Genomic DNA, 26,911 nt, shown 5'->3' on the forward strand with positions numbered 1-26,911 from the left:
CAGTAAGTGAAAAGTTGAAGGTGCATGCCCGGACTGGACTCGAACCCTCATTCTCCGGAATTGGAGGCAGAGGTCATATCCACTGGGCTATCACGCATCTATGGTATTATCCTGAGTATATTGTGACGTGTGGCACTACCTAAAGTAAGACCGTCCGCTGACAAACTTTGGCTGTATCACTATCGGGTGGTCGATCCACAAGTCATGATCACAAATCTATACTCATACTATAAAACTGAAGAGTTTGTTTGTTTGCTTGAACGCGCTAATCTCGGGAACTAGTGGTCCGATTTGATAAATTATTTCAGTGTTAGATACCCCATTTATCGAGGAAGGCTATATATTATCCCCGTATTTCTACTGGAACGGGAACCACGCGGGTGATAGCGCGCGGCGTCAGCTAGTATGTTGATACGCGTCCAGCATTTCGCTCATCTAAATCGCGAAAAGCGTCTAATAAAAGAATTTACTGCTGTAGCCTTGTAAGCCACCGGCCGGCAGAGACGTTATCAAATTCATTACGAGTAATTTTACATGTAAAAAGACACGTCATGTATGTCTGTTTGTTGTACTCTACTATCGAATTCGCGAGGCTGGTCCTACAGTGGAGAGCTGGCAAGAGTCTCAGCATTAGATTCATTATCACTCTATTTTAACGATCCTTATATGAGAGGTGACATGGAACTTAAACCTACGCTGCTCCTATGCGTCGCACCCGCATAGAAGCAGCGTGCTATGAATTATTTTGAACCCCCGACGCAAAAAAAGGGGTGTTATAAGTTTGACGTGTCTGTCCGTCTGTGACACCGTAACTGCCGAACGGATGAAGCGATTAAAAAGTTGTGGAGGTTGAAAGTGGCGAAGTACCGAAGTCTGCAAATATAGGTCCTCGAGTGGGGTCGAATGACATTCGGGGACTTTTCAAAATTTTCAATGTTATGTTATGTAAGAAACATCACAAAGAAAAAAGAAGAAGACGATAATTACTTAAAATAAGTTTATAATAAAACTAGCATGATGTGATCCAGCAGTAGGCTGTATCCATCAAAATACCACGTTGTTCTTCTATTTTCCTTTCGTGTTTTACTGAATTCCGCGTAAAACTAACTAATCGAAGCACATCACAATCCACGGCAGAATTTAAACCCGCCGACCAGTTTAAGGCACGCGTATCCGTCTAATATATTCAAACGAGAAATTCTTGATGTATATTTATTATAATTTAATACACATAAATTTTGAGATATCGGAAACGGGTCGGGAAATTAAGATTAAATGTTGTATTTTGATGCCGTTCAAACGGTCAAGGAGTGGAGGAGCATCACATACATTAGTCGCTATGGGGTTGTCACGATCCTGAGGGACCGACTAACAGGAGAGAAATTTCGAAATAAATTAACTGCTAAAGTTAGCCCACTCCCCCCTTCAATGGAGTTACCTCTGGGTTATGGTGCATCCATAACCCAGGCGGCAAAAACAACAGGCTACGAGGGCAACAACGAGGAGTAAACTCCGTAAATAAAATAAATAAAATAAAAAAATATTTAGAAACGCATAACGGGCATCTTCGCAACCATCTACATTTTACGAGTATAAAATAAAATCTTATATTAGCATAACAATATTCTCTTGACTATACCTAGTGCTACCTACTTATGTCGTAATTTCGATTATATTCCAAGTTCACCAAGGTTTATTCTAGATCGAATAACACAAAAACAGATAAAAGTAGACAGGAAATGGTTACACAGGCATTAGGCAGGTGTTCCTATGCCGTTAAAACGATGGCTAATTTAGTTCTATTAACTATTTATTCAAATTAGTTAATTGCCTCAGTGGTCTAGACACGCTAGTCTGGTTACCTAGTCAACGAGGTATGATAAATTCCTGATATCGAAGTTATTTTTGCAGTAATACTTGTTACATGTTTGTGTTTTATGAAGCGGTTAGAATTGTTGTTAAAAATATTTTAAATTTGTAAAATTAAAATTATACAAGTAAATTAGACATAACAACATTTGAATATTTACTCGATCCGCAAATAAACAAATAAAAAAAACAGTACAGGCAATAGGCATATTAGATACATATTTTTGTAGGATAGGTAAATTTATTAATGCTTATCAAGGGCAAATTTTCTCAGAACGGTTAGTCTACTATTATCCACGTGTCTCAAACGGTAAAGGAAAAACATCGTGAGGAAATCTGCATACCTGAGAATTTTCTTAATTCTCTACGTGTGGGAAGCCAATCCGCTTTGGGCCTGAGTTGTAGACTATTAGCCTAACCCCTTTCATTCTGAGAGGAGGCTGATGATGATGATGGGTGCATACCCTGATCGACAGCCTCACGCACGCCACCAGTCGTGCTCTAGTCGGTGCGAGTGGTGACTACGCGTCGGTTACGCAAGTGGTTCAAGGCGGGTCATCGCCCTCGGCCTCGTGTACAGACAGCAGCCAGACGGGCAAAAAAGTGAAACCCATAATTTTTTGTTGAGAAATCACCTCACCGCGGCGCGGGGGGGGGGGCGTTAGGTAGGTGCGGCCACGACGTTTTTTATGGTTTCCATTTTTTAGTTTGATATTTTATTGTGATTTCTGATACGTTATTGTGATGCGAATGAGTTTTCCTAGACAATAACGTCCACTCTTGTTTGTGCTCTGGTCTTGTGTTAGACAAGCATAGCTTTAAGTGTACTACTTTACTAATCAGCGTCACGTTATAATAATTTTAAAAATAATATAAGCAATTTGATAATTATAAAGGGGTAAAGTTTGTGAGATGGTAAAAGTAATCTGTGGATCTACTGAACCGATACAAAAAAATATTTTACTAACAAAAATCCAAGCTATTTGTGAGTTTTATAGGCCCGTGGGAATACAGGAATTATTAATTCCTGTATTCCCACGGCAACGTGAACTACGCGAGTGAAACGGCAAGGCTTACTAGACTAAAATAAACAGTAAGACAGTAATAGGTATTATATAAATGTAATGTTGCATTTTTCGGACATAAGTTTCCTGGATTGATCCTCGAAGGCTAGATAGTCAGAAAAAGGGCACCAGGGCTACAACGACATAAATGAGTCGGAAAAAGTTTCAATAGATCGGAAAAGTTTTCTCCGTCTGATCGCCTATATATCAACTATACGGTTTAAATGTCAATTTGATACCTCCAAATATTTCCGAAATAAAGGGCCTTGACAGACAGACAGACGGACAAAGTGTTATGAGGAGTATAAAGGCTCCGTTTTTTCCTTTTTAAGTATGGAACTCTAAAAAAGCAGCCTTTGAAATAAATCAACAGTTTAGCTCATCGAAACACGATATTAAATTAAACGTCAAGATACAACGGACATTTCATCAGACAGTCATAGCCCGCCGAAAAGTTCGGCTACTCGGCAAAGTTTCACTCACTCCATCGAACTAAGTGTGATTGATTAATGACGCACCAAACTGTGATGAGTCGGCAGTACACACTTGCCTACTTTTGGTGTTAGCGTTGTTTAAAAAACTCTCTGAACCTCCTCGTAGGTCCAGTGGTTAGGATATGTGGCTTCGGGTCACGATACTCTGGGTTCGAGACCTGGGTAGGGCTATGAGATACAGGGCTCTTCTTCAGTTCAAATTCTCAGCCTGGATTTGGGAAATTGATGGTGTTACTCCGTTGTACACCGGAGAGCACGTTAAGCCGTTGGTCCCGGGTATTATCATTCATATCTGATATGATATATGAGTACCAACTCTGTTTCGAACAGTAGTGAAAACTTCAAATAGCCTTAATTTTTGCCAACCTTCGATACGAGATGGCACTAGAACAAGTGGTTATTATTGAATTTGACATTATCCCCTATTGAATTTGACATTATCCCTTATTGAATTTGACACTACCCCCTAAGCCCCGCACCCGCATTGAAGCATTTTTATCTTCTGATTGCGTAAGTATCATAGGCTCCTTAACGGAACCTCAGAGGCGGCACCGGGGATTTCGAGCGAGCTACACCTGATGGGGCCCAAAGGCAGAAGCAGAAGAGATAGTCGAAACGGAACTTCTTTTCTGGAGACTCGGACGTAGGCTTAGACGGCCGTTCGATCGGGAAGGGTGTTTAGCCTGAGTGTACCAGTCCTGACGCCCCCCTGAAGTGGTTAGAGCCAACGCCCGGATGACGTTAGAAATCGGGGACTTTATCTTCGCCGGAGAAGATGCTGTATAGCTTGCGTATGTGTTACCTGGCAAGCGTTATCGGTCGTTATGTCGTCGCCAGTATCGTAAAGGACGTGTTCCGGGCGTTAGATCTACAATCGGCGTTGGAATCGGGGGTGTAGTTGCAAGGCTTAACCGCTAGTGGGGTTATCGTTGGGGTGCGGAATTCTCTAAATGAGTTTTCAAGAGCTGTCTGTGTATGTGTGTTGTGATTGCGTAAAAAATTAAAATAAAATAAAAAAACTAGCGTAGCACTATCGCACGAATACCTAATGCAAGTTAGAGTTAATTTGTTTATACAGACGACATATCATATAAGAAGCAGCATGATTGCTTAAAATGCGTGACCCAAGCTCAAAATCCACTCTCCAATGAAGTAAACCGTTAAAATAGGTAGATAATTATGATGAAATAAAGATGCAAGCTAACAAAGCGTAGCAAAATTGATGAGCCGCAAATATATCCATATCGCTACACTCGACCAACGCTGGGCACGATGGGCCGTTGGAGAAAGTGAATCTATTAAACGCAATACATACAATTTTACATTAACATCAATATTCATAAATACATATCAATAATTAATCAATCAATACATCTTTGCATAGTAGAAAACACAGTTGCTTCCCGCATTTGTATGCCTAGAACGTTTTTAAGCTATGCACTTAGTCTTCAACAATAGATAGTAATTCAAGAAGAAGGGTTTATACGTGTAGTGTTAAAAATAATGTCATGGTCCAAGGTTGGGAAATGTAGAAGGCAAATGGCCACGAGATGCAACCCAATGGTCAGATCTACTCAAAGAAACAGGTGCCCGCACGTTTTCAGTGCCTTCTAAATGGCCACCGACCGTACTTGATGGAGAATCATTGTTTATCGAAAGATGTGTCGTTTATAGCCCATGTGGTCACGAACCTCACTAAGTCGCGGGTGTCGGCAAGTCTACATATAGCTCAACGGTAAGAGCGGTTGGACGCATCACCGAGGGCTGGTGGTTCCTCACTTCGTTGGTCTATTGTCGTACTTGCTCCTAGCAGTCTTTCCCGACTAGTTGGAGGGGAATGGGAATATTGGCCATATTATAAAAGTTATGGCAAATATTCTTTTTTAAGAAAAAAGAAAATAAAAGAAAATATAAATATAAGTAATTGAACTTGAATATAACTGTGTTTTACAGGAACACAAACACAATCAAAAACTTTGTTATGTAAAATGTTATTCCAGACTATTCCTTAGAACAGCTGAACCAATTTTGATTTAACTTTCACTGGAAGGTAGAGGTAATTGAGCCACATATTCAGGTTTTTAAACCAGAATAACCAGAATAATCCATGGTTCCCGTGGGATTGGTGAAAAACTTAATACTACACTAATATTTGATAGAGGTAAAGTATGTAGTGTTGTAGGGGGGTAATCTATGGATCTACTGGAATGTTCTTTGGTACATCTGTGTGGATAGGGTGGTAACTAGCCACGGCAGATGCCTACTACCAGTCAAACATTCAAGTACAAGTGTATATTCAATAAAATTCAAAATTCATTTATTTCAAATAGGCGCAGTTTACAAGAACTTTTGAAAGGTGATTTGACTATTTGTAAAGATATAAATTAAGTACTCATCTATGAGAGCTGTGATAGCCCGGTGGATATGACCTCTGCCTCTGATTCCAGAGGGTGTGGTTTCAAATCCGATCAGGGGCATGCACCTCAAACTTTTTCAGTTGTGTGCATTTTAAGAAATTAAACATCACGTGTCTCAAAACGGTGAAGGAAAAACATTGTGACGAAACCTGCATACCAGAGAATTTTCATAACCCTCTGCGTGTGTGAAGTCTGCCAATCTGCATTGGGCATAACCCCTCTCATTCTGAGAGGAGACTTGAGCCACAGCAGTGAGCCAAATATGGGTTGATAATGATGACTCTTCTATGTATACAGACACTTCCATCTCAGTTCATCCAGGAAAGGGATACAGACAGATAGACACAGGTGAAACCACCGGGCAAGACTATTAATTATAGTAGTAACCTAAATCAACTCAGCTCAACTAAATCAACTCAACAAATACTTTTAGGTTTTCGTTATCAACCCATATACGGCTCACTGCTGAGCTCGAGTCTCCTCTCAGAATGAGAGGGGTTAGGCCAATAGTCCACCACGCTGGCCCAATGCGGATTGACAGACTTCACACACGCAGAGAGTTAAGAAATTCTCTGGTATGCAGGTTTCCTCATGATGTTTTCCTTCACCGATTGAGACACGTGATATATAATTTCTTAAATTGCACACAACTGAAAAGTTGGAGGTGCATGCCCCAGACCGGATTCGAACTCACACCCTCCGAAATCGGAGGCAGAGGTCATATCCACTGGGCTATCACGGCTCACTTTTAGGTTTTGCTAGCAGACAATTGTACTGTTCCAAACAGTAAAAAACTGGTACTCATTCTGTGTAAGTTTTAGCACTGTGTTAAAAATATATTCTGGGGAAATATATTTATAAAAATGAACAGATGTGCAATGATGTGGGACAATCGTAAAATTATATTACCGACAAGACATCACTGTACCCAGTGTGATGGATTTGATGTATGCAAAATAGATTTTTTTACCCACTTTGTTTGAAGGTTTTTTGACCCAGTTGAGTGATATTTGAGGATATAACTTCCTGGTTTTTTATGGAACCCTCTACAGCCCTAAAACCATAGGGGTAACTCTGAAACCTGAAAAAGACTTCTGTAACGATGTTTCAAAACACATAGGTATATTGGAAAATCTGATTTATGAGTTTTGATAAGAATATCTAAACAGCCTTTTCCCATTGACCTCTTATAATAAAAGGATGCACAATCATGTAGAAAATTTCACTTATAAACTGGTCAATTTTTCTTTGACAGTTTCAGAAAAAGAAGAAGAAGGTAAAGAAAATTATACCTAAAGGCCTTTAAATATAGTCCAATATTCAATAAAATCCCAAATTCAGAGCAAATTCAACCTTAACAATTGAATTTAAGGTTGCATTTGCAAATGCGACTACTTGAATTGAGTGGCAAGAAGTTGTGTTTGGCACTCATTAAGTGGGAATGTTTTTTTGTTGGTGATTGTGCATCCACTTTTTAATAGGCGATGGATGACTTTTCCACATATACTTAGTAATTCCTAAATTTAGCTGTCTCTGTATATTTAAACTTGAAATTATACAATACTAGCGGACAGCGACTTTGTCCGCGTGGATTTCAGCTTTTCACAAATCCTGAGGGAACCATGGATGTTATTATACTTATCAACCTTCCTCTTCAATCACTCTATCTATTAAAAAAAGCATCAAAATCTGTTGCTTAGTTTTAATGATTTAAGCATACATAGGGACAGAGAAAGCTACTTTGTTTTATACTACATAGTGATTAGCAACAAGTGTAATCTTTGTTAAGTGATCCGACCTATCTATGATCAATAAATTAACTGATAAACACTGCAACATATAGTAAATAGATTTTTTTTGTAGTATGATTGATATCAATTTGATAGCTACAGTCAATTATTTTATTTTATAAATAAATAAGCCACAAATAATATTTAAATCATTTATATCCTAGATGTCACTAGGCTAAAACTATTTTTAGATTTGGATCCATACATGTATAGTTGCTACTCTAAAGTAAGGCTGATTTGTCCCATCAAAAGAAACCAGTACTGTTTAAGAAGTATGGTGCATCAGTAGTGGGTTTTTCATTCATCGCTACACGCCCCCCAGCCCACGCGGATCTTTGGGAGTGTTACGAATGAAGATGCAAAGCTATAGGATACAGTGTCTACTTAACCTTAGTACAAGATATACAGGAATCCTGGATTTTCAAGGATAAAACTAGTGAATATGTTAATCCAGGACTATCCCTATTCCAAAATTCCAGACAAATCTGTTACCAACACAAATTTTCATCTTTATAGTCTGAGGGTGCCAAGAAGTGGTAGAAATTTACAAAACAAATGTAAAAGTCAGACAAAAATTATGTCATACTACTAAGCCAATATTTTTGTATAATTCTTTAAATTGGTATAAATTTTCAGTGTACTTGATTATCACTTGGGTAATCAATTCATATATTGCGATATATTTTATTATGATACTGCAAGCTAAACTGTGTTGCTATGAACTACTGAAACCATTTGTAAGTTAGCAAAATATGGTATCCACTGAGTATTTAAATATAGCCCAGACTTGACCTTTTATTCAAGGATAACCTTGAAATGAAAACATTGTTTAATAAATTTTAATGAAATCAACTGAGGCTAGTTTAACTTAATTATAAATCTAATTAGTTTATGAAAGTCTTTGATTGAGTCTGTAATTCTTCAGCAAGGTGTTGTCACCTTTTTTGAAGAACAGAACAATAAGGCGCCAGGTGAGGACGGAATCACAGCAGAACTCGTGAAAGCAGGTGGAAAACCGATACCTAAAGTCCTTCAGCGATTGTTCAATTCCATCACGAGGGCACAACGCCCAAGGCGTGGCACAGGAGCGTGGTGGTTCTGTTCTTCAAAAAAGGTGACAACACCTCGCTGAAGAATTACAGTTAGCAATAAAAGCAAGAAGTTATTTGTCAAGTAGATAAATACGCCTTGTGGTGGGTACTTATACTGTTTGTGGATAGTGCACTGCGCAGCATTATGGATGCAATATTGATCCAAGTGATTAAATATTTTATTTTTATCACTTGCTTGCTATTGTTACAATTGGTTGCCACACGTTTGAAGTTAAATTTTACATTCTTATCCATTTGTAGAATGGTACAAATTTAGATTAAAAGCAATGTATACCTAAGAATACATTACAAAGCTGTATTGGAGGAGTAAGGTGTATTCAGTGCATGCCCTAGTTTAGTCTTCAAAAATCAAAATTCATTTATTTCAAGTAGGCTTAGTTTATTTGTAAAGACTAACCACCAGTTCGGAAGGCAAGTTCTGCTGAGAAGAACGGTCAACGGGCATTAAAATTCAACAATATCTGTGTATGACCACATACTGGCAATAAATGATTTATGATTTATGATGATTCAAGATCCTAATAATCTACAATTGTTAAAATTATTAAAATTTCTTTTAGTATTACTTTCCATGTGAAGGTAGAAGCTGATCCAATATTTCCCAAACATCTTTATCATTAAGGAACTCATCTATTGTCTAGTAATGTTTTAGCTCAAACTTATGTATTGGCAGGTCCATAACTGTCTTAGGGATCTTGAGAAGAGTACACCCAACCCTATGAAAAATTTTTTTGTTTTGAAAACAATAAGCAGATATAACTAACTAATCTCCTATTTGTTTGTACATATTAATATTTTGCCTTGTACAATATTTGGTTTTGTGATTGCTACTTGGTAAATACATTCTCAAGATACATATATTCTTTGTGCCAAATGTGATAAACACCTTAATCTATTCTGCAAGCCCCAAAGACTACATTGGTCCCAATCAGTCAATCAACAGGCTCAGTGTGATGTAGGTCACACAGCAGTTGACAACAATGCTGTAGTAAGGCTAGCTGTACACTGAAGCCATGGAAAGACTAGGTATTTCATGTGTTTAATCTGCATTAGCTCAGACTGCTGCTGGGTAGGGTTGGTCTTTGTATATTTATACTAATATTATAGAGAGGTAAAGTTTGTGTGTGTGTGTGAGGTTGTAGGGGTAATCTCTGGAGCTACTGAAACAATTTTACTAATTCTTTCACCAATGGAAAGCCACATTACTTGTGAGTGTCATAGGCCAAATAACATCACTGTAGGAGAAACAGGAGCTCAGCAACAATGGGAAAATATATTTCTTTTTCAGAGCTTCCACAGGTGCACTGCATAATCTGTTTAAGTTACACAAAAATTATGGAGTTGTTGAATTTTCTACAAAAGACAGAGACAAATATGTCTTATTTCTTATCTTTTAAGGATAACTCACTATAGCCATTTTTTATAGGGATCAAATTTGTTCTAAAATAATGTTTTTATATTCTAAATTATTTGCGAAGGTGTTTTTATATACTCAAATTGGTAAATCCACATGTCTGAGACTTCTATTATATGTAACTATTTAAGTAACAGCCTTTACTGTGGGAATATGGGGATAAAATATAGCCTTCTACACTCCCAAATAATATAATGTGGCTTTCTAGTTTCTAGATTTTTCAAAATCGGTTCAGTAGATCCAGAGATTACCCCTTACAATACCAGAAACTTTCATCATCATCATCATTATCAACCCATATCTGATTCACTGCTGAGCTTGAGTCTCCTCTCAAAATGAAAGTGGTTAGTCCAATAGTCCATCACGCTGGCTCAATGCGGCGTATTGACATACACAGAGAATTAAGAAAATTCTCTGGTGTGCAGGTTTCCTAACTATGTTTTCCTTCACTGTTAGTTTATAGACAAGGACAAATAACTAAGTTAAAAGAAAACCTAAAGCAATCCACCCTGGATGATTTGTGTGGTAGACAAATCAATGTATGACAATAACACGAAGAGGCACTTAATGAAGTAACTTTCAACCTAAAACATCCACTTCTATCAAAAAAACCAGTATATGATCGAGCAACTGATCATTGATGGATTAAATGAAAAAAAAAAACCTAGTATGTTCTCCCCGCAAGCTACAAAAATATTAGCAGCTCAGTTGTTGGCAATACAGTCAATATTCCTGCCTAGTATTGAGCTCTCGGAGTACAAAAGTACACAAAGCTCTATAAGTTGTGAAAAGCCAAGCCGCATGGTGTGACATCGTGCGGGAAAAAGTTGTGAATGTGTGATAGTCACGACCCTCAGTAATGAGGAACACAATGCGGAGAGAGTCTCTCGGAGATTAAAGTCAAATGGCCTTGTCAGTGTGTTTTATATTACAACATCATTGAGTGATACATAATTGCTTCATTTTCTGAAAGCAAAGTTGAAGTATCTGAGATATTGTATGATATGTAAAGACTGAAGTCAGTTTTTGGTCGAGTAGGTATGTTGTCGTGCATATTTGTCAGGATTTTGACTAAAAATAGTAAATTCTTTCTCTGCTTTCCAGTTTTGCACATACTTTTAATTTCACTTGACCTTTATTATCAACAATGAAAGTAATTTTTAACTAATAGGAAATCAATAAATCTAACATTGACACTGATCTACAAATATCATACATTTCATTTTTGAATATCCCTATTTTAGTAATAAAACAAGTATGAGTACTCATTATTAAAGTCTAACTACATTTTCTATAAAGATTGAATAATAGCATTAATTGTTAGTTTACATTTGCAGTTCTCTTTCATGTGAGATAAACTGAATGTAAATGAAACAATACCAACAGTTGTAGCTCAACAGTCTTACCTGTCATCGTCAGCTGTTACCACTTACTCGCTTCCCCGCAGCCTCAGCAGTTGCTGCACACTTTCACCAACTAATTGCACAACAATTGCTTATAAACACACAATTATTTGTTTTGCACTTAATATTCTCTCTCCCAAGTGTCAATAGTTGCAGTATTTGTCAAGTTAGTCAACATTCCTTGTAGGTGTGGGCTGGAACTGCACATGTCAACTGCAGTCTGTGACATGTCTCTATTGTCTTCATTATTACTTTCAATCAATAAATTGTTTCTTAATGCCACTGATTGTAACAATAGACATTTCCTTTGTCTTGCAAAATATTGATTATAGATGTTTTGCCAAAATACGCAACATTAGCTCTGTGAGCTCACTTCCTCGGCACACACCAGCACTGATCACGATCACACTAGCACAGCACTCCGACACTGATCACTCACCACTTGGGAACAAAGGAATGTGACACCTGGGGTGGATTTGTAATAACCTATGGGGCTCCGAGCGAGCTGCGCACGCCTGGGGTGGAGGGCGAGGCGCTTCGGGCGGCGAGGCCGAGGCGGAGCACCCCGAGAGGCTCCGGGACACTGACCTGCCGTGCAGCCGCAGCGGGCGACGAGGCGGCGGGTCCGAGCCCGGGAGCGAGCTCCGGCGGCCGAGCTGCCCTCGCTGGACAGCGGCCCGCCCGCCGACGAGAGGTCGCAGACGAAAAAATCGATAGGTCGTCAACCTCCGCCGGCGCTGAGACGGGCCGGCCGCGCCGTCGCCCGCCGCCGCGCCGCGACCCGCCGGGGCCTCCCGCCTCGCCGACCGACGGCTAGCGGACCACCAGACCCAGATTCGCCATTTTGAAACGGGAACAATGAGATATTTACTTTCCAACGCTCCGGTGGTTGGGACACTCGGCCGCGAGGGGAACTGAAACGGCGCGAAACGATACACTCTTTGGACCCTGAGCCGCTGCAAAAAATACGTACTCTGACTAGAAATCCCTTCGTCACCGCTGCCGATATCCGACATTTCAATCCACACACCGAAATCTACGAAATCCACCGATCTTTTCGGACCTCTTGTAAAACTAGAAGTCAAATTGTCTATGGTTTTGAAGCCATCAAATTGAGGCGCTTTTTGATGCAATGTTTGAATTTTTATGTTTATTAAATTAATTTGCTTGTAAAGTGGCAAATTAAATCTATTCGGTATATTAGCAAAACTAAACTTTAATCAAGAAATGTTAAAAATCAATATGTTATTTTTTTATTCACAGGATATATTATAAATTATATTAATTAATTTATATCAAAAGTGGACATCGAAAGAACCTCATAACTTTTGTCGTCAAGTAGGATTTCGTACATAGATATAAAATAACGTTTCTATATAACTTCAATACAGCTGTGTCAACTGAAGATTTCGGTTTTAAATTTAAATAAAACGAATATTAATAAACCATAATTTAACTAACTTGTTTAGACAAATAGATCGTTGATAACCTTTTATCATAAATATATGGAAATTGTTTTTAAATTTGTCTTATTACGGTAATTACAAATCTGGAAGCGAAATTGATAAGTAAATATTCAATGTAATAGTTTTATTCTTTTTCAGAAATGTGTGTGTTAAAATAAAATGAAGTAATTATTTCAATTACTTTCACCTGCAATGATTATTATTTAATTCCTCCGAGATCATTAAAATTTCGTTTCTGACATGTGCTATAGACGACCATGAATATTGACATATCTTGTGTAATTATCTGTTGACCTCAGACAAGTTATGTAGGTACCTGCCTCGCTAGACGTTACCCTTCTTTCAATTATTATGATACCCTTCTACCGACGATCTAACGCGTTTATAAAAACTGTTTCAATAGAATCGATGTATACGTCCACCGTAGCACAGTGGTATGCAAATTCTAGAGTGGGCTGATTATGGTTTGCCTAAATGGTTTAGGTATGGCTGGTGAAAGGCCGTGGCTCGTTACCACCTGACCGGCAAAGACGTACCGTCAAGCGATTTGGCGTTCCGGTGCGATGTCGTGTAGAAACCTAAATGGTGTGGATTTTCATCCTCCTCCTAACAAGTTAGCCCGCTTCCATCTTAGATTGCATCATCACTTACCATCAGGTGAGATTATAGTCAAGGGCTAACTTCTAAAAAAGAAATAGTTCCCTAAAAAATGGTTAACAACTTCTAGTTTACTAAAAGATGAAGTTACGTTTTATTTGTATATATTTCTTTTTATATTAATTTTGTATTAAAAACATTATCTTCAACAACCGATTCTTCAGACGGGACAGCAAAACATCGATCAAGTTCTCGATTATTCTGTAACGAGTCTAAATGATGTGTTTATTATTTGCGAATCAAATTTATGGTGTGTAGTGTAAGGACGCCATTTATATTTTATTGGTGTTCTTGTGTGTTGTGTGAGTGTTGACTTTACTTGTCCCCCTTTAAAAAATTACAGTCAATTTTGCTGCCAAATTTCGGTGCGATGCATCTCCATAGTTAATAATTCTCTAAAATAAGTTGTTACAATCTGACAGATATTTTGCCTACAGCCTTTATAGTCTGTGATTTATCAGAGCCGAGAGAAAATAAAAAAGTGGTCTATAGTTTTGTGATCTGATTTCGCGCCAGTTTTCAAGAATTAGAATTTAGAATGCTTAAAATTAACTTGACAAAAACTGCCTATTAACGTATCCCATGTAATTAATTTAAAATAATGGTAATAACAAAATAAAATTCATTTAAAATAAAATAACACATGCACAATTTTGTCCTTTTAAATATTTATGTTTATATAGTTTTTACAGTTCCTGACCTGAACACACAAGTCGACAACTGGTTCGAAAGAGCTTGTAAACTAAGCCTATTTGAAATAAATAAATTTTGACTTTGACTTTGACATTGTAGACGATATTTAGGTATTATTTATTGTAGGTATTAATTAAAAAATATTTTGAATTTTAATTGTTATTTTTGGGGATTTTTAAATATTTGTCATCATATATTTTTTTCGATTAGGTACGTGCTGGGCCTACTGCGTTATTTTTGGAAGTTATGTCTCAAGTATAGGTCATGTCTTTGTAAGGCTGGTAAGCATAATCACAGATCACTATAGACTAGAAAAGCATAATACAGTTGCAAAGCCAAGGTATAGGACTATAGGTAATCGGCAAGTACGGTGGTCATTTTTGGAGTTTGGATCACGGTGACTTTGGAAGGTTTTATACCTAAGACGAAGATCCTGGGTTCGATTGAGGTTTTCTTAATTGGTCCAGGTCTGGCTGGTGGGAGGCTACGGCTGTGGCTAGTTACCACCCGACCCGACCGACAAGCCATTTAGCGTTCCGGTACGATGTCGTGTAGAAAACGTATTTAGGTAGTCGGTGGAGTTACACAGTTAATAAATTTACCATTTACCGCTGCCCGGCATTAGAGCAGCATGGTGGATCTAAGCTCCATATCTCCTCCCCTATAAGGAGAGTCGACCCTGAATGTTGAGTCCGTTGATTTCTTGCGTTATTCAGGGGGAGAGGGTCAACCCAAATCTCACCAGTATACAGTCGTTATTACTCGTCGACCCCTTAAATAAGGTCTCCTCCCTCTAAAGTAGAGTCACGACCTTCGCCGGCGTAACGCTCGCTTATCATCCTCGCCATTTAAAACCTTCAAGAACATTCATGCTGCTGGCCGTTGCTAGCCATGGTACAGGCTGGCCGTTGCTAGCCATGGTACAGGCTGGCCGTTGCTAGCCATGGTACAGGCACAGGCTGGCCGTTGCTAGCCATGGTACAGGCACAGGCTGGCCGTTGCTAGCCATGGTACAGGCACAGGCTGGCCGTTGCTAGCCATGGTACAGGCACAGGCTGGCCGTTGCTAGCCATGGTACAGGCACAGGCTGGCCGTTGCTAGCTATGGTACAGGCACAGGCTGGCCGTTGCTAGCCATGGTACAGGCACAGGCTGGCCGTTGCTAGCCATGGTACAGGCACAGGCTGGCCGTTGCTAGCCATGGTACAGGCACAGGCTGGCCGTTGCTAGCCATGGTACAGGCTGGCCGTTGCTAGCCATGGTACAGGCTGGCCGTTGCTAGCCATGGTACAGGCTGGCCGTTGCTAGCCATGGTACAGGCTGGCCAACCAAGGTTCGGAGAGAGAGGATATCGACGGGAGCTAGAGGCACAATAAAACACCGGTGTAATATTACAAATGACTATAATTTTGTCACAATTTTTCCATACAATGTTAATAACTTTTTACCTTACACCTATTTTTATAATACATTACTTAATATTAAGTTGTATTTTATTATTTAAAATTTTCCTGTTTAATATTCTAATTACATTCTACGGAGTCAGTTTCAATGAGACATACATTAATATATTCCAAATAAAACCTCACGTACGATCTTAAATGAAATTTAGAAAAACCTCGAGTACTTTATTATGTTACACTAGAATGTAATTCGATTAGATCTTATCATATACTAAAATAATTCTTGCTTAGTTCGCTACAAGAAGTTCGTTAAAAACTGTACAAACATGAACCGATACCGCTAGCGCAAACCATCAACGCACAGACGGCCCTCGCCCGGCGGCGGCCGGCGGCCCACTGCGCACTGCAGTGGAGACGAGGGTACTTCGACAGTGTACGTCGCGGCGCGGACGCGGCGGCGGGCGGGCGCGGGGGCGGCGGTAATTGACTATCGGCGACGGTGGCGCCGCCCGCAGCGCGGCACGAGCGGCGCCGGCACGGTGACGAGCGAGCCACTATCGTACATTACAATAATTAAGTATCAATAAAATTGAGCTAGATTCGAACTCCGTCGACTGGCGGGCTCCGCTGCGCCGCCGGCGGACGGAGGTTTATTGCTTTCGATTGAGACTACGTTGTAAAAATATTGCTTCGAGCCCCCGCACGGGGGCTCGGGGTCGCCAGCGACTTCACAACCGAGCGCGCGCACGGCGCACAACTACTCTACGCGTCCCGGCAGAGACCTAACGTTACACGGCGCGGGCGGCGGGCGGGCGGCGGGCGGCGGCCTCGGCTTGTATCATACTTGTCTACTACAAATGACGAGCACAAAGATGTCCATACAGTACCCTCTGTGCGATTACGGTTAGATCAGAGTTACTTTTCTTGTGGGTAGTTGTTGGAAAATAATCGAAGTGAATTCTAGCTGGATGGGGATATGGAGCGACAGCGTCAGTCGCTCGCCGCTCGCCGGCCGCGCGACCGCTGCCCGCCGACGGTGCGGTCATCGAAATGAACCGTTGTAACAATTGTACTAAATATCAATAGTATTAGAGATAAATTTTAAAATTTTATAATATTGCCACAAGTTAGAACGAATTTTACAAAAATATACATACTGTACAAAATGGTCGAGCGGCGGGCGGCGCGCGCCCGCGCTCTCTAACGCTAACTCGATGATAGACACTTACACTAGCTACGCTCCGAGCCTGCGCCGCCCCCTCGCGCCGGCGGGGGCGGGGCGAGGTCACCACAATACTGGCATAGATCATGTCGGTTACACAATCGAGCCCGACTGAGAACCCCGTATGAGTTCGACACAAGCATACTCCGACAGTAATCACGTGACTTTTCTAGTTCAGTATTATGGGAACACAATAGTTTTGAGCTTAACACGATAAGCGAACCGACCGCGCGACAGCGAGGCTCACATTCCAGAGAGTAGATACGACTAACCATCATAAACGACCTGCCACGCGCCCGCGCCGGTCGCCTGCCGCCGCCCACACTAAATATAGTAATAATGTACCAAGTCGATTAATTACTTATAATAAAAAGCACGATAAGTTTACACTTGACGTATAGTAATCACTATACAGGGCCGCCGGCGACGCAGCAAACAGTACTCCGTAGAAGAGCCGTCGTTCACTTTGATTTCGACATACAACATTCGATTGTACAATATAACAAGGTGTAAATAAATCGCTAATCCTAACCTAACCGGCAGGCGACCGCCGCGGCGCTGATATAAACCATGATACGATTAAAAGCAAAAAGAAATACACTATTACGATGTAAACAATAAAAATATAGTAATATCAAAGAAGCGTAATAAAGCACTCATTATGTACAACGAACACCACGTGCGGCGAACGTTTGCGCGCGCACCTGCGCCTCCCTTCGGACACAGTTCACTCTACTTCTCTGTCAAATGACATTTTACACATTCCCTTTTGTCTCAATGTAATAGTAATTAAAATTCAAACGATCAAAATTAAAACTCTACTAGAGCTGTACAAGGGCTGTGAACACTACAACTTGTACGCGAGCGCTACATCCCTTCACTTAAACTATCCTACTGGTACTGGGCACAGACCTCTCTCCTAGGCGGCATACACATACAGCATACACTTCATACAACTCTAATTGAGTTTTAATCTCAATCTTCCAATACATCGATTATTATCGATAATACTCCCACATTAAATATCGAATATCACCTTTCTATCATTTACTTAAAATATTAAAATATTCGCCGTATCGAAAATAATCGATGTATCCATTTTGAATCATTTCAACACGACACCACAACAACAACAACACAACGATTACAAGTTGCGAATAATTGTTATTCGAAGTTTGACAAAAGTACAGTCTTAAATAAAATAATTAGAATCGGGAATCGATATATAAGCGAGACCAATTATTCAGTTATCGTTCAAAAAGCCATCGAATATTCAGATATATTTTAAATTTATTCCTCGATCAGGCGCCATTTTAAAAGACAACCTCCAAAGCTGACATTGAAATGAAAGAGCTGATAATGCACTTTAAAAGAGAGCAGATCTGATATTTTTCAATGTATTTTTAAATTAGACATTAAAAAGAACCAACATTTGTATGAATCTATTATGGTTTTGAATTTATAATGTACTTAAGTTACTGTGAGATGGAACTGTGTCAAAAGGGACTGAACACAACATACGCGTATATTGGCATATCAATTAATACACATGTTAATTACTTATGTAGAGAAATTCATACAAGTCAATACGACAGGATACAATATACGGGGACGCATCACTCGGTAGTCCACGATTCTGTACAGCGAAACTTTATAAACATTACACAAATATTAAAAATGAAACTGTTCAAAATATATCACCACCCGAGCGGTGCTGTACCGGCTGACAAACTTAACATATAACCAGTGTAGCAACCAATACCATTTAAACATTAATATTCGCTAAGAGTTAAGTACGCAGTTACTTGGACTTAACAATAAATTATTATTTCGTACGTACTGAGCACAGTTGACAACAGTATACCGCTACCACGATTGTACTTAAGTTCTTGTACTTAAGTTTTGCGCAAAACAGCCATCATACCGCCCTTTGGACTCTATGAGATTCGACGGATGCTTTTGGCATCGTCCATACTAGATGCAATGTCAACTGACGACTGTGCTCATTGTCGTGCGAGACAACAGTCATTTAGTATTCACAATACACTACAGGTTTATTTTGTAATTAGGTATTTGGTGTAGGTTTTTAACGAAACCACGACAGCGAGGCAGGCAAATTCAGAATCTTTACACAAATCGAGCCCAAGGGATAGCAGAACGTACAGGACCAGAACACAGAATATACATTGAGCGATGATCAAAATATATGTTTTATGTTATAAAGAGTGACAAATTATATTGGGGATTGCGCTAAAACAACATAATATGTCAATGTTAACGACTTATGTATTTATTTATTTTTTATTGGGTACCAACAGGTTATGATATACTACTCAGGTTTGTATTGTCAATTCGGTTTCACCGTCTAATCGCCTGTCGTAAGGTGCGGCAACAAAATAATATTTTTAAACACAGATGACATACATCAACTGTGCTCGCAGTACGGAACACCACAAATCAGCGTAAAAATGTAAAAAAAAAGCGTAAAAGTCCGACCCAACAGGCCTCGCCCTGACACCTGGTCGATGTACAACACCAAATTTCACTAAAACACAATTATAAAAGCTTCATAAACAACTAATTCTCCCCCTCCCCTCCGACTTAGTGTAAATGCTAAGAACGGGGTCGACGACAGGCCTGCGAGGATCACGATTTACAAATATTTTTTTTTTTCACTATTGTAAACATAAAAAATTATTTAAATTTCTAGACTAGAGAGACAAAATACAACATAATTAGTACTTATTCGTATATAAACAAAAACGATTGATTCCTTCCGTTTTTTTTTCGAGATTCCATGTCATCTATCTATACTTTATGGCTAATGGCTGTTACATATACAATACGCCACCTCACGTGTTGAAAATAAAATCATAATAATTTTCACTAACATAGCAAATTAAAATTGAATAACTCAACGAAGAAGCGTGAAGTGGCATATCGCTGACGTCACAGCCTTAATACTGTCGACAATAACATCGTAAATTTTAGAGGGTAGTGCAAAGATAAAATTCTTACAACATAATTTTATTATTCGTTTAACTAACTATCGATTATATAAAACAATCCGACCTTAAGATATCTAACTAGGGTTATTCCAAACTGATTTCCCTCGTTTGGATGTTTCGAATCACAAGCATTGCTGAGGGTTAGTGTTCATAACGTAAATGTTCCGGCGGTGTCAGGGCGGGGCTAACACGAGCCAGTCAACGACTGCAGCACAGGCTGTGTCCGCGCGCCGGACCGCGCCAGGACCGCGCCAGGACCGGGAGCGAGCCGGTAGTCAGGGGCGCAGACAAATGTCCTTCAATACCACATGGATTACTTTATTCGAGTTTCATTCAGGTACTAAGTTTTACGGTCTATCTAGATATTTCAATATTCAAATGACTCCAAATTAGCTTAAAATGTAAAATTTAATTCTACAGCTCCGAGAGGATACGAAACATAAGAGCTTGAGGAATTGTCTTAAATTAGAGTAGGTAAATAATTTAACTGAACAGTATGAACTTAATGACATTTAACAAATTTTAGAGACTAATTGAAAAAAAAATACTAAGACAAATATACTAAATAAAGAAAGAAAAGAAGCTTGTTGATGACAGAAAAATAGGGCTACTTTTGGATTGATAAAAAAATATTCTGACAGGTTATCACAGATAACGAACGCCCCTAACCATCTTCAAAGGCGGGCCTTTAGCAATATTACAAATGGATTCCAGTTCCAAACGCTAACACTTCGAGAACTAATAAAAGTATGGGAGTATCACATCCGATTGATAGTATAACACGTGACCTAATGATAACAAATGTTTTTCCCATCCTTTTTAAGTTTTCGAAGCGTTAATGTTTGTAGAAAGAGAATCGACATTGGATATCGCTGGAGGCCCTGGAGCCCGCACCTGACCCCGGCCCTGGCGCGCCGGCGCACGGACGCTCCCACACAACGCTAACGACGCACGCACACGCGCACGCAAAATAATAATAAATATAAAATAATATCTCTTACGCAATCTTAAATACCCTGTTGATTTCATTTTATAAACTTATCGAATTTCCACCTGAATGACGAACTAAACAAATAAATAGACAACGCGTCCACTACAGTGCAACGATGCGATCTCACCCCCACCCCGTCTACGTGTAACCCCCCTCCCGGTGACCACTGGGAGAGTTGTTGAAATGTCAGATGGCATAGCAATCTACCTGTGCAACTACACACCTGTATCAACAGTTCCACAATATCAGCATTGACTCTGCAGGTCCAGTTCCACGAAGGCAGTCAAAATGATCAGTCGAGTCACTCCACACCGATGTCACTTTGTACAAATTAATATTACTCACACCAGATCTTCTGGACTTCTAGCACGGAACTACAGTTACTGTTGCAAAATATTAAGCTAAACATGTCAAATCAATTGACATTGAAGCATATTTTATAAAAAAAAATTGATGAGAAAAGATTAGTAAAATGTAAACAATCCATAGAAACCGTTCGGTCGCGTCACACTTCGTTCCTCCCCCTTTTTGTAATATAAAATATAGTCTCCGCTACACACTGTAGACGCTTCCCTCAGTCCGTGTGACGCGACGCCCCGCGCACAGCGAGCGCACAGTGAGCGCACAGCGAGCACAGTGCGCGCACAGGGCGGGCCGCAAGCAATCTTTACATCAAATGTCAAACCTACGCTAGTCCGCGTGAGATCGCTGCACCACCGCCTGGAGCGAGCCGACCTCCTCCGCTCCACATCACTAATATATATAAATTCTTTCGAGTAAACCTATCATTAACGTATATGTCTTTCTTACGTATGTTATTTCGTTTTTACCTTACGATTAATTTTTTTTTTATCGCTTGTGCAATTGAAATGAAACTCCGCACGGCCAAATAAAAACATCAACAACATACCAAAGACTTACAAAAATAAAAGAGACGGCCGAGCGACGCGCGCTCGCCGGACGGTCGCCGGCGAGCGACCGGCGCGCGAGCGCACGGTGCAGGCTGAGAGCCGGCGGTCGACACATCTTCGTCATCTGAGTTGTGAGTTTGTCAGCCCGCGCTCCTAGCAATGGTAAGTACCGTAGACTGCTGGAGAGGATTTAGCTGTGATAGCAAAGGTTCTGGCTTTAATGCGGTGAGCGTTCAAAAAACACTGCTAAAGATTAAATTTTAAAGGTCGAGTGGTTGTTCGGAACCTTAGTATCCGGCGACCGGGAACATGATATCGCATATTATCTCAACAAAATTATAAAAAAAAACCTACTCTTTATACTCAAACGCTATTTTCCAAAGCTACTGTATAACTGCATATTTGAATACGATAAGAGGACGATCTGACAAACTGTTAGCTTGTACAACATGACGGAAGTGCTACGGTCGCCGCCCGCCCGCAGCTACCGGCGCGCTCGGCCGCCGCCTGCAGGAACCTTCGTACTGTAATTGAGCTAAGTCCGGCGCCGCACGCGCAGCGCAACTAAAGCTAAACGAAAGAACACGCACACATGTCGTAGGCCGCTCCCGTGACTTACATGCGACGGGCCTTCGCTCGGCGCGCGGGGGGCGGGGGACGAGGTTATTTTTTTTTTTTAATTTGACTAGCCGACACGAATTAGCAAGTGACTAGAACGCGAAACGTTTCATTGGCAAGACGGGTGATCCTTTAGAAGGTCGCGTCGAGAGCGCGATCGCAGACGTTCCGAATAAATTAAGTACGAGAGGTCTCCCCCCCCCCCCCGCGCCGAGCGAGCCGTCGAACGTGTGATGGACCGAAATAAATACATACAATATTTACAAATAAATCCTAAAAATTAAGCTCTTCAGTTTGAAAAAGACGAATTCCCGTGCGTTGACTAACAGAAGCCGCCGAAGCCGACGGACGGCACGGACGGCACGGCGGGCACGGCCGGCACGGGCTCGCCGCCCTTGTGCAGGTCCAGCAGCGGCGGCGCCGACAGGTAGTGCTGCTGGTGCGGCGGCGGCGCGCCGTAGCCGTTGTAGTACGAGTTGTAGGGCGCGTAGGCGGGCGGCACGCCGGGCGCGTAGCCGTACTGCCAGTCGGGCAGGTAGCCGGGCGCCGGCCGCATGAGCTGCGTGCCCCAGCCGCCGCCGTAGCCCACGAAGGGCCCGCCGTAGCCGTTGCTGCCGTAGGCGGGCGCGCCGTACGCGGGGTAGGGCGGGTACAGCGCGGGCGCGTAGTCGGGCAGCGCGGACGGCGCCGGCGCCGCGTCCGCCGCGCCCGCGCCCGCGCCCGCCGCCGCGCCGCCCTCCGCGATGGACGGGATCTGGTCCACCAGCGACTCCAGGCCGGACAGCGACTTGGACGCCACGTCCTGCGGCTTGCTCTTGGGCGTGCCGGGGCCCGAGTCGCCGCTGTAGTCGCCGGGCGAGGCGGGCACGGCGTGCTGCTCGGGCGTGGGCACGGCGCGGAAGGGCCCGCGCGCGAACCCCGCCTCGCCCTCGCCCGTCGGCGTCGACCGCACCGGACTGCGGACACGGGCGAGTATATCAGACAATTGTGGAAGGAGCTTTAGGATATTGTGCAAAGGAGATTTAGGATATTGTGCAAATTGCTTAATTTAGAAATCACAGGTATTTCAGCTTTTAATTATTGTGCAAAGTAGTTGCCCAATAAATATTGTAGTTTATTTTACAATAGAACAAATAGAAAGTTTAATTTTAATTATAAAGCGTTCTGAAAGGAAAAATGTCGTGTAATGGAACCCTTATGATTTGTTTACATTTAGTAAGCCATTTTAAGAGTGGGAGTACAGTGTGCATCATGGTAGAGGAGGATATAGAACTGGTCGCTCACCTGTTGTAATTGCTGGGGTACATGGAGGGGTGCATCTGGTCCACCCGCGGACTGTCGCCCACGCCGTTGCCTGCGACAAACGAACAAGCTACAATAAAATAAATCGAACACAAATAAATTATTATATTTAATAAGAAAGTGATAACATTATGTTTGTAATTATTAAATGTGTCGGAGACAGGCTGATATCATGATTTAAAGGGCAAACACGGATTATCTAATTAAAGTCTACCAAGTCTTACAATTTCCACCAATGATATAAACAAAAATCTCTCTAATAGCAGAGCTTATCTGTTACATACATTAATAATATTTATAATGTGTATTGTTTGAGTACTTGTCAATGTCAATGATATGTTACTTGTCTGTCTAATTGTCTTGTCTATTGTCTACTGTCATGTCATGAAGTCTGTACACGTATCTATCCTATTAAATAATATAATCGCCAAGCATCCGTGGTCTTATTTATTATTACAAACATTACATGGTGTCAGAAGAAAAAGCGACAACAGGGAAAAAAATTCTAAAGTTTATTTTGACAACGCGATGCCAAGGAGAGTGGAAAGTCCGAAGCTTGCTGATCTGCGTGTAAGTCTGGTTAGAAATATACTCAACTGGATGTGCAACAACACTTACTATTAAGATAGGATTCTCATAGAAATATCTCAAAATCTAGATGACGCCGTTAACATAGCGAAGCGCTGCGAGTCAACTAAAAGTCAAGCCCAAGCTTTAGAAGATTCATCACTTCATTTTGTAGGACGTGTCTCAAGGTCTCCAACTGTCAATGTCTCATCACAAGAAGCAGAAGCATGTCAAGGTCCCAGTCGCAGCAAAGATATCATAGTCCAAGATCAGAATCGGGTCAGAAGAAACCATGTGGTCGGTGTGGACAGGTACATAGAATAAAGTGTCCTGCCCAAGGAGTTAATTGCAGAAACTGCAATAAATTAAACTATTTTGCAAATTTATGTCATTCGCCTCATATAAAAATACTAGTAAAAAGGGAAATTAATGTGTCGGATAGGTCTAATGACTCATAATTTTATGTGGGTACAGTCTATTGTGTGCATCAACAAAATAATTCCAATGTCTCTAACCCATGGAATATTGATTTATATATAAACAAAAAAAAGATACAGGTGCCGAAACAAACATTTTATTAATTCACACATACAGCACACTAGACTTACCACTTAGTTTTATACAAAAAAGTAAACAACACAAACATGTCAAGATATAATTTCTTCTAATAAAGATTTATTTGAAGGTTTAGGACGTTTAACAGATTTCCAATGTGACCTAACACTAAAACCAAATGCAACCCCATTTATTGAGGCATGTAGAAGGGTTCCGTTCAGTCTACAAAAACCATTGAAACAAGAGCTGGAATTTGTGGAAAAAAATGGAGTCGTACAAAGAGTTGACGAGCCAACCAAGTGGGTAAGTGCATTAGTTTTAACATCAAAAAAGAACAGTAAATTAGGTTTGTGTGTAGATCCTAGGAAACATAACCAGTCAATTTCAAGGTCTCATTTTCAATTCCCAACTTTAGATGAAATTAAATCACATCTGATTAATTATTGTGCTTAATACTTTTCAACATTAGATGGAAATAAAGGCTATTGGATGCTCAAGTTGGCGGAAGCTTCTTTAAAGCTGTGTACGTTCATTTCACCTCGTGGTAGATTAAGGTTCACCAGAGTCCCTTACGGAATAAATGCAGATCCAGAGATATTATATAAGTCAAATACATGTAGACAAATTAACTGATTGCAATGATGTATTTATTTATTTATTTATTTGTAACAAACAGTGTTTAACAAAATATGTATAAAAATACATACAGTTACAAAGAAAGTTACAATATAAAGTAGGTATAACATATATAATAACAATATAAGGTAGGTAGGTAGGTGAAAATGAAAATTAATTTTTAAAAGAAATGATAGTGAATAAAATAATATTATTAAGTTAATTACATATAAGAAAAATAGTACAAAATTTATTTAAAAATTCGCAAGTTGAATTAAAGTGAATGAGCGTGAGTGTGGGTGTGTGAGTCCGTGTGCTCGTGTGTGTGCATGAGTCTAAGAGCATGAGAAAGAGAATGGACGTGTGTGTAGATAAATAAAAAAGATCTCAATGGGAGTAAGTCTTATTATATTTTCGAGATAGCCGTACCAAAATTGCGTTTTGGCCATAGTTGGAGTTTGATTTAGGCGCAACTAGTAAGCGAGTGTGCCGGGGCCTAACGAGAGAGCTGACAGTAAGCTAGGACAGTCAATACGGCCAATCAAGATAGCTTGCCACAGAAGAATGTCAATCTGATTTCTTCTTTGCTCCAGGGTGTCTATTTTATAGTGCGCACAAGCTTCTTCATAATTGTTAAATCGCCTGTAGTCTTTGAACGCAAGATATCTGAGAAATTGTCTTTGAACTGACTCCAGCCTTTAGAGTGTATAATATAATAGGGAGACCAAATATTACACGAATATTCAAGAAGACTTCTAACGTAGGCAAAGTACAATGTTTTTATGCATTCTATGTTATCGAAACTACGAGTGACGCGTTTGATAAATCCTAGTTATGTGATGACATTTTTTGGTATTGACAATTATTCTATTCCTAACATAGTACTCAGTCAAAGCATTCAGGTCTTCTTGTAGTTTTAGACAATCATCAAGAGAGCGTATTTTAAGAAATACTTTTTTGTCATCAGCAAACATTAAAAACTTGGAGTACCTAAAACAACTGCCAATATCAAAGAGGTATGCATTGTACAAGAGTGGCCCCAGGATTGATCCCTGAGGTACCCCAGAAGAAATACCAACAAAGTCACTTCTGGCACTTCCCATTACTACAGCCTGCATTCGATTTTTGATATATGACGTTACCCATCGCAGCAAATTACCGTTTATTCCCAGGACGCTAAGTTTATGTATTAGGATTACGTGATCTACACGGTCGAAGGCTTTTTCGAAGTCCGTGTAGATCACATCCACCTGACATCTCTCATCCATACTCCGTACATACATAGTCAGCGATAGACTATGTGCGAATTCCTGTCGGTTAATTACGAGAGCCTGCACCGGA

At 40.4% G+C, this 26,911-nt stretch overlaps 2 protein-coding genes across 12 annotated transcripts in view; both read right to left on the reverse strand.

Moving 5' to 3' along the window:
• Window positions 1–12,683, reverse strand: part of LOC112047001 (transcriptional activator protein Pur-alpha) — a 29,165-nt gene extending 16,482 nt beyond the window's left edge. For 4 of the 9 annotated variants that reach the window (XM_052889384.1, XM_052889383.1, XM_052889382.1 and 1 more), the window contains exon 1: window positions 12,435–12,594. In XM_052889384.1, coding sequence (XP_052745344.1) covers window positions 12,435–12,579 — 145 coding nt within the window. In that variant the 5' untranslated portion in view covers window positions 12,580–12,594. Of the gene's footprint in view, window positions 1–11,566; window positions 12,118–12,151 lie in introns of those variants that run through there. The other 5 variants (XM_024083886.2, XM_024083883.2, XM_052889386.1 and 2 more) reach the window with 4 other exon arrangements.
• A 3,081-nt stretch (window positions 12,684–15,764) lies between these two features.
• LOC112047020 (uncharacterized) overlaps window positions 15,765–26,911 on the reverse strand; it is a 92,376-nt gene continuing 81,229 nt past the window's right edge. For all 3 annotated transcript variants that reach the window (XM_052889402.1, XM_052889404.1, XM_052889403.1), the window contains exons 10-11: window positions 23,816–23,885; window positions 15,765–23,487 (exon numbers count right to left, since the gene is read on the reverse strand). In XM_052889402.1, coding sequence (XP_052745362.1) covers window positions 22,854–23,487; window positions 23,816–23,885 — 704 coding nt within the window. In that variant the 3' untranslated portion in view covers window positions 15,765–22,853. The remainder of the gene's footprint in view (window positions 23,488–23,815; window positions 23,886–26,911) is intronic.

This window comes from Bicyclus anynana, chromosome 25 (assembly GCF_947172395.1).
Source record: "Bicyclus anynana chromosome 25, ilBicAnyn1.1, whole genome shotgun sequence".
Lineage (NCBI taxonomy): Eukaryota > Metazoa > Arthropoda > Insecta > Lepidoptera > Nymphalidae > Bicyclus > Bicyclus anynana.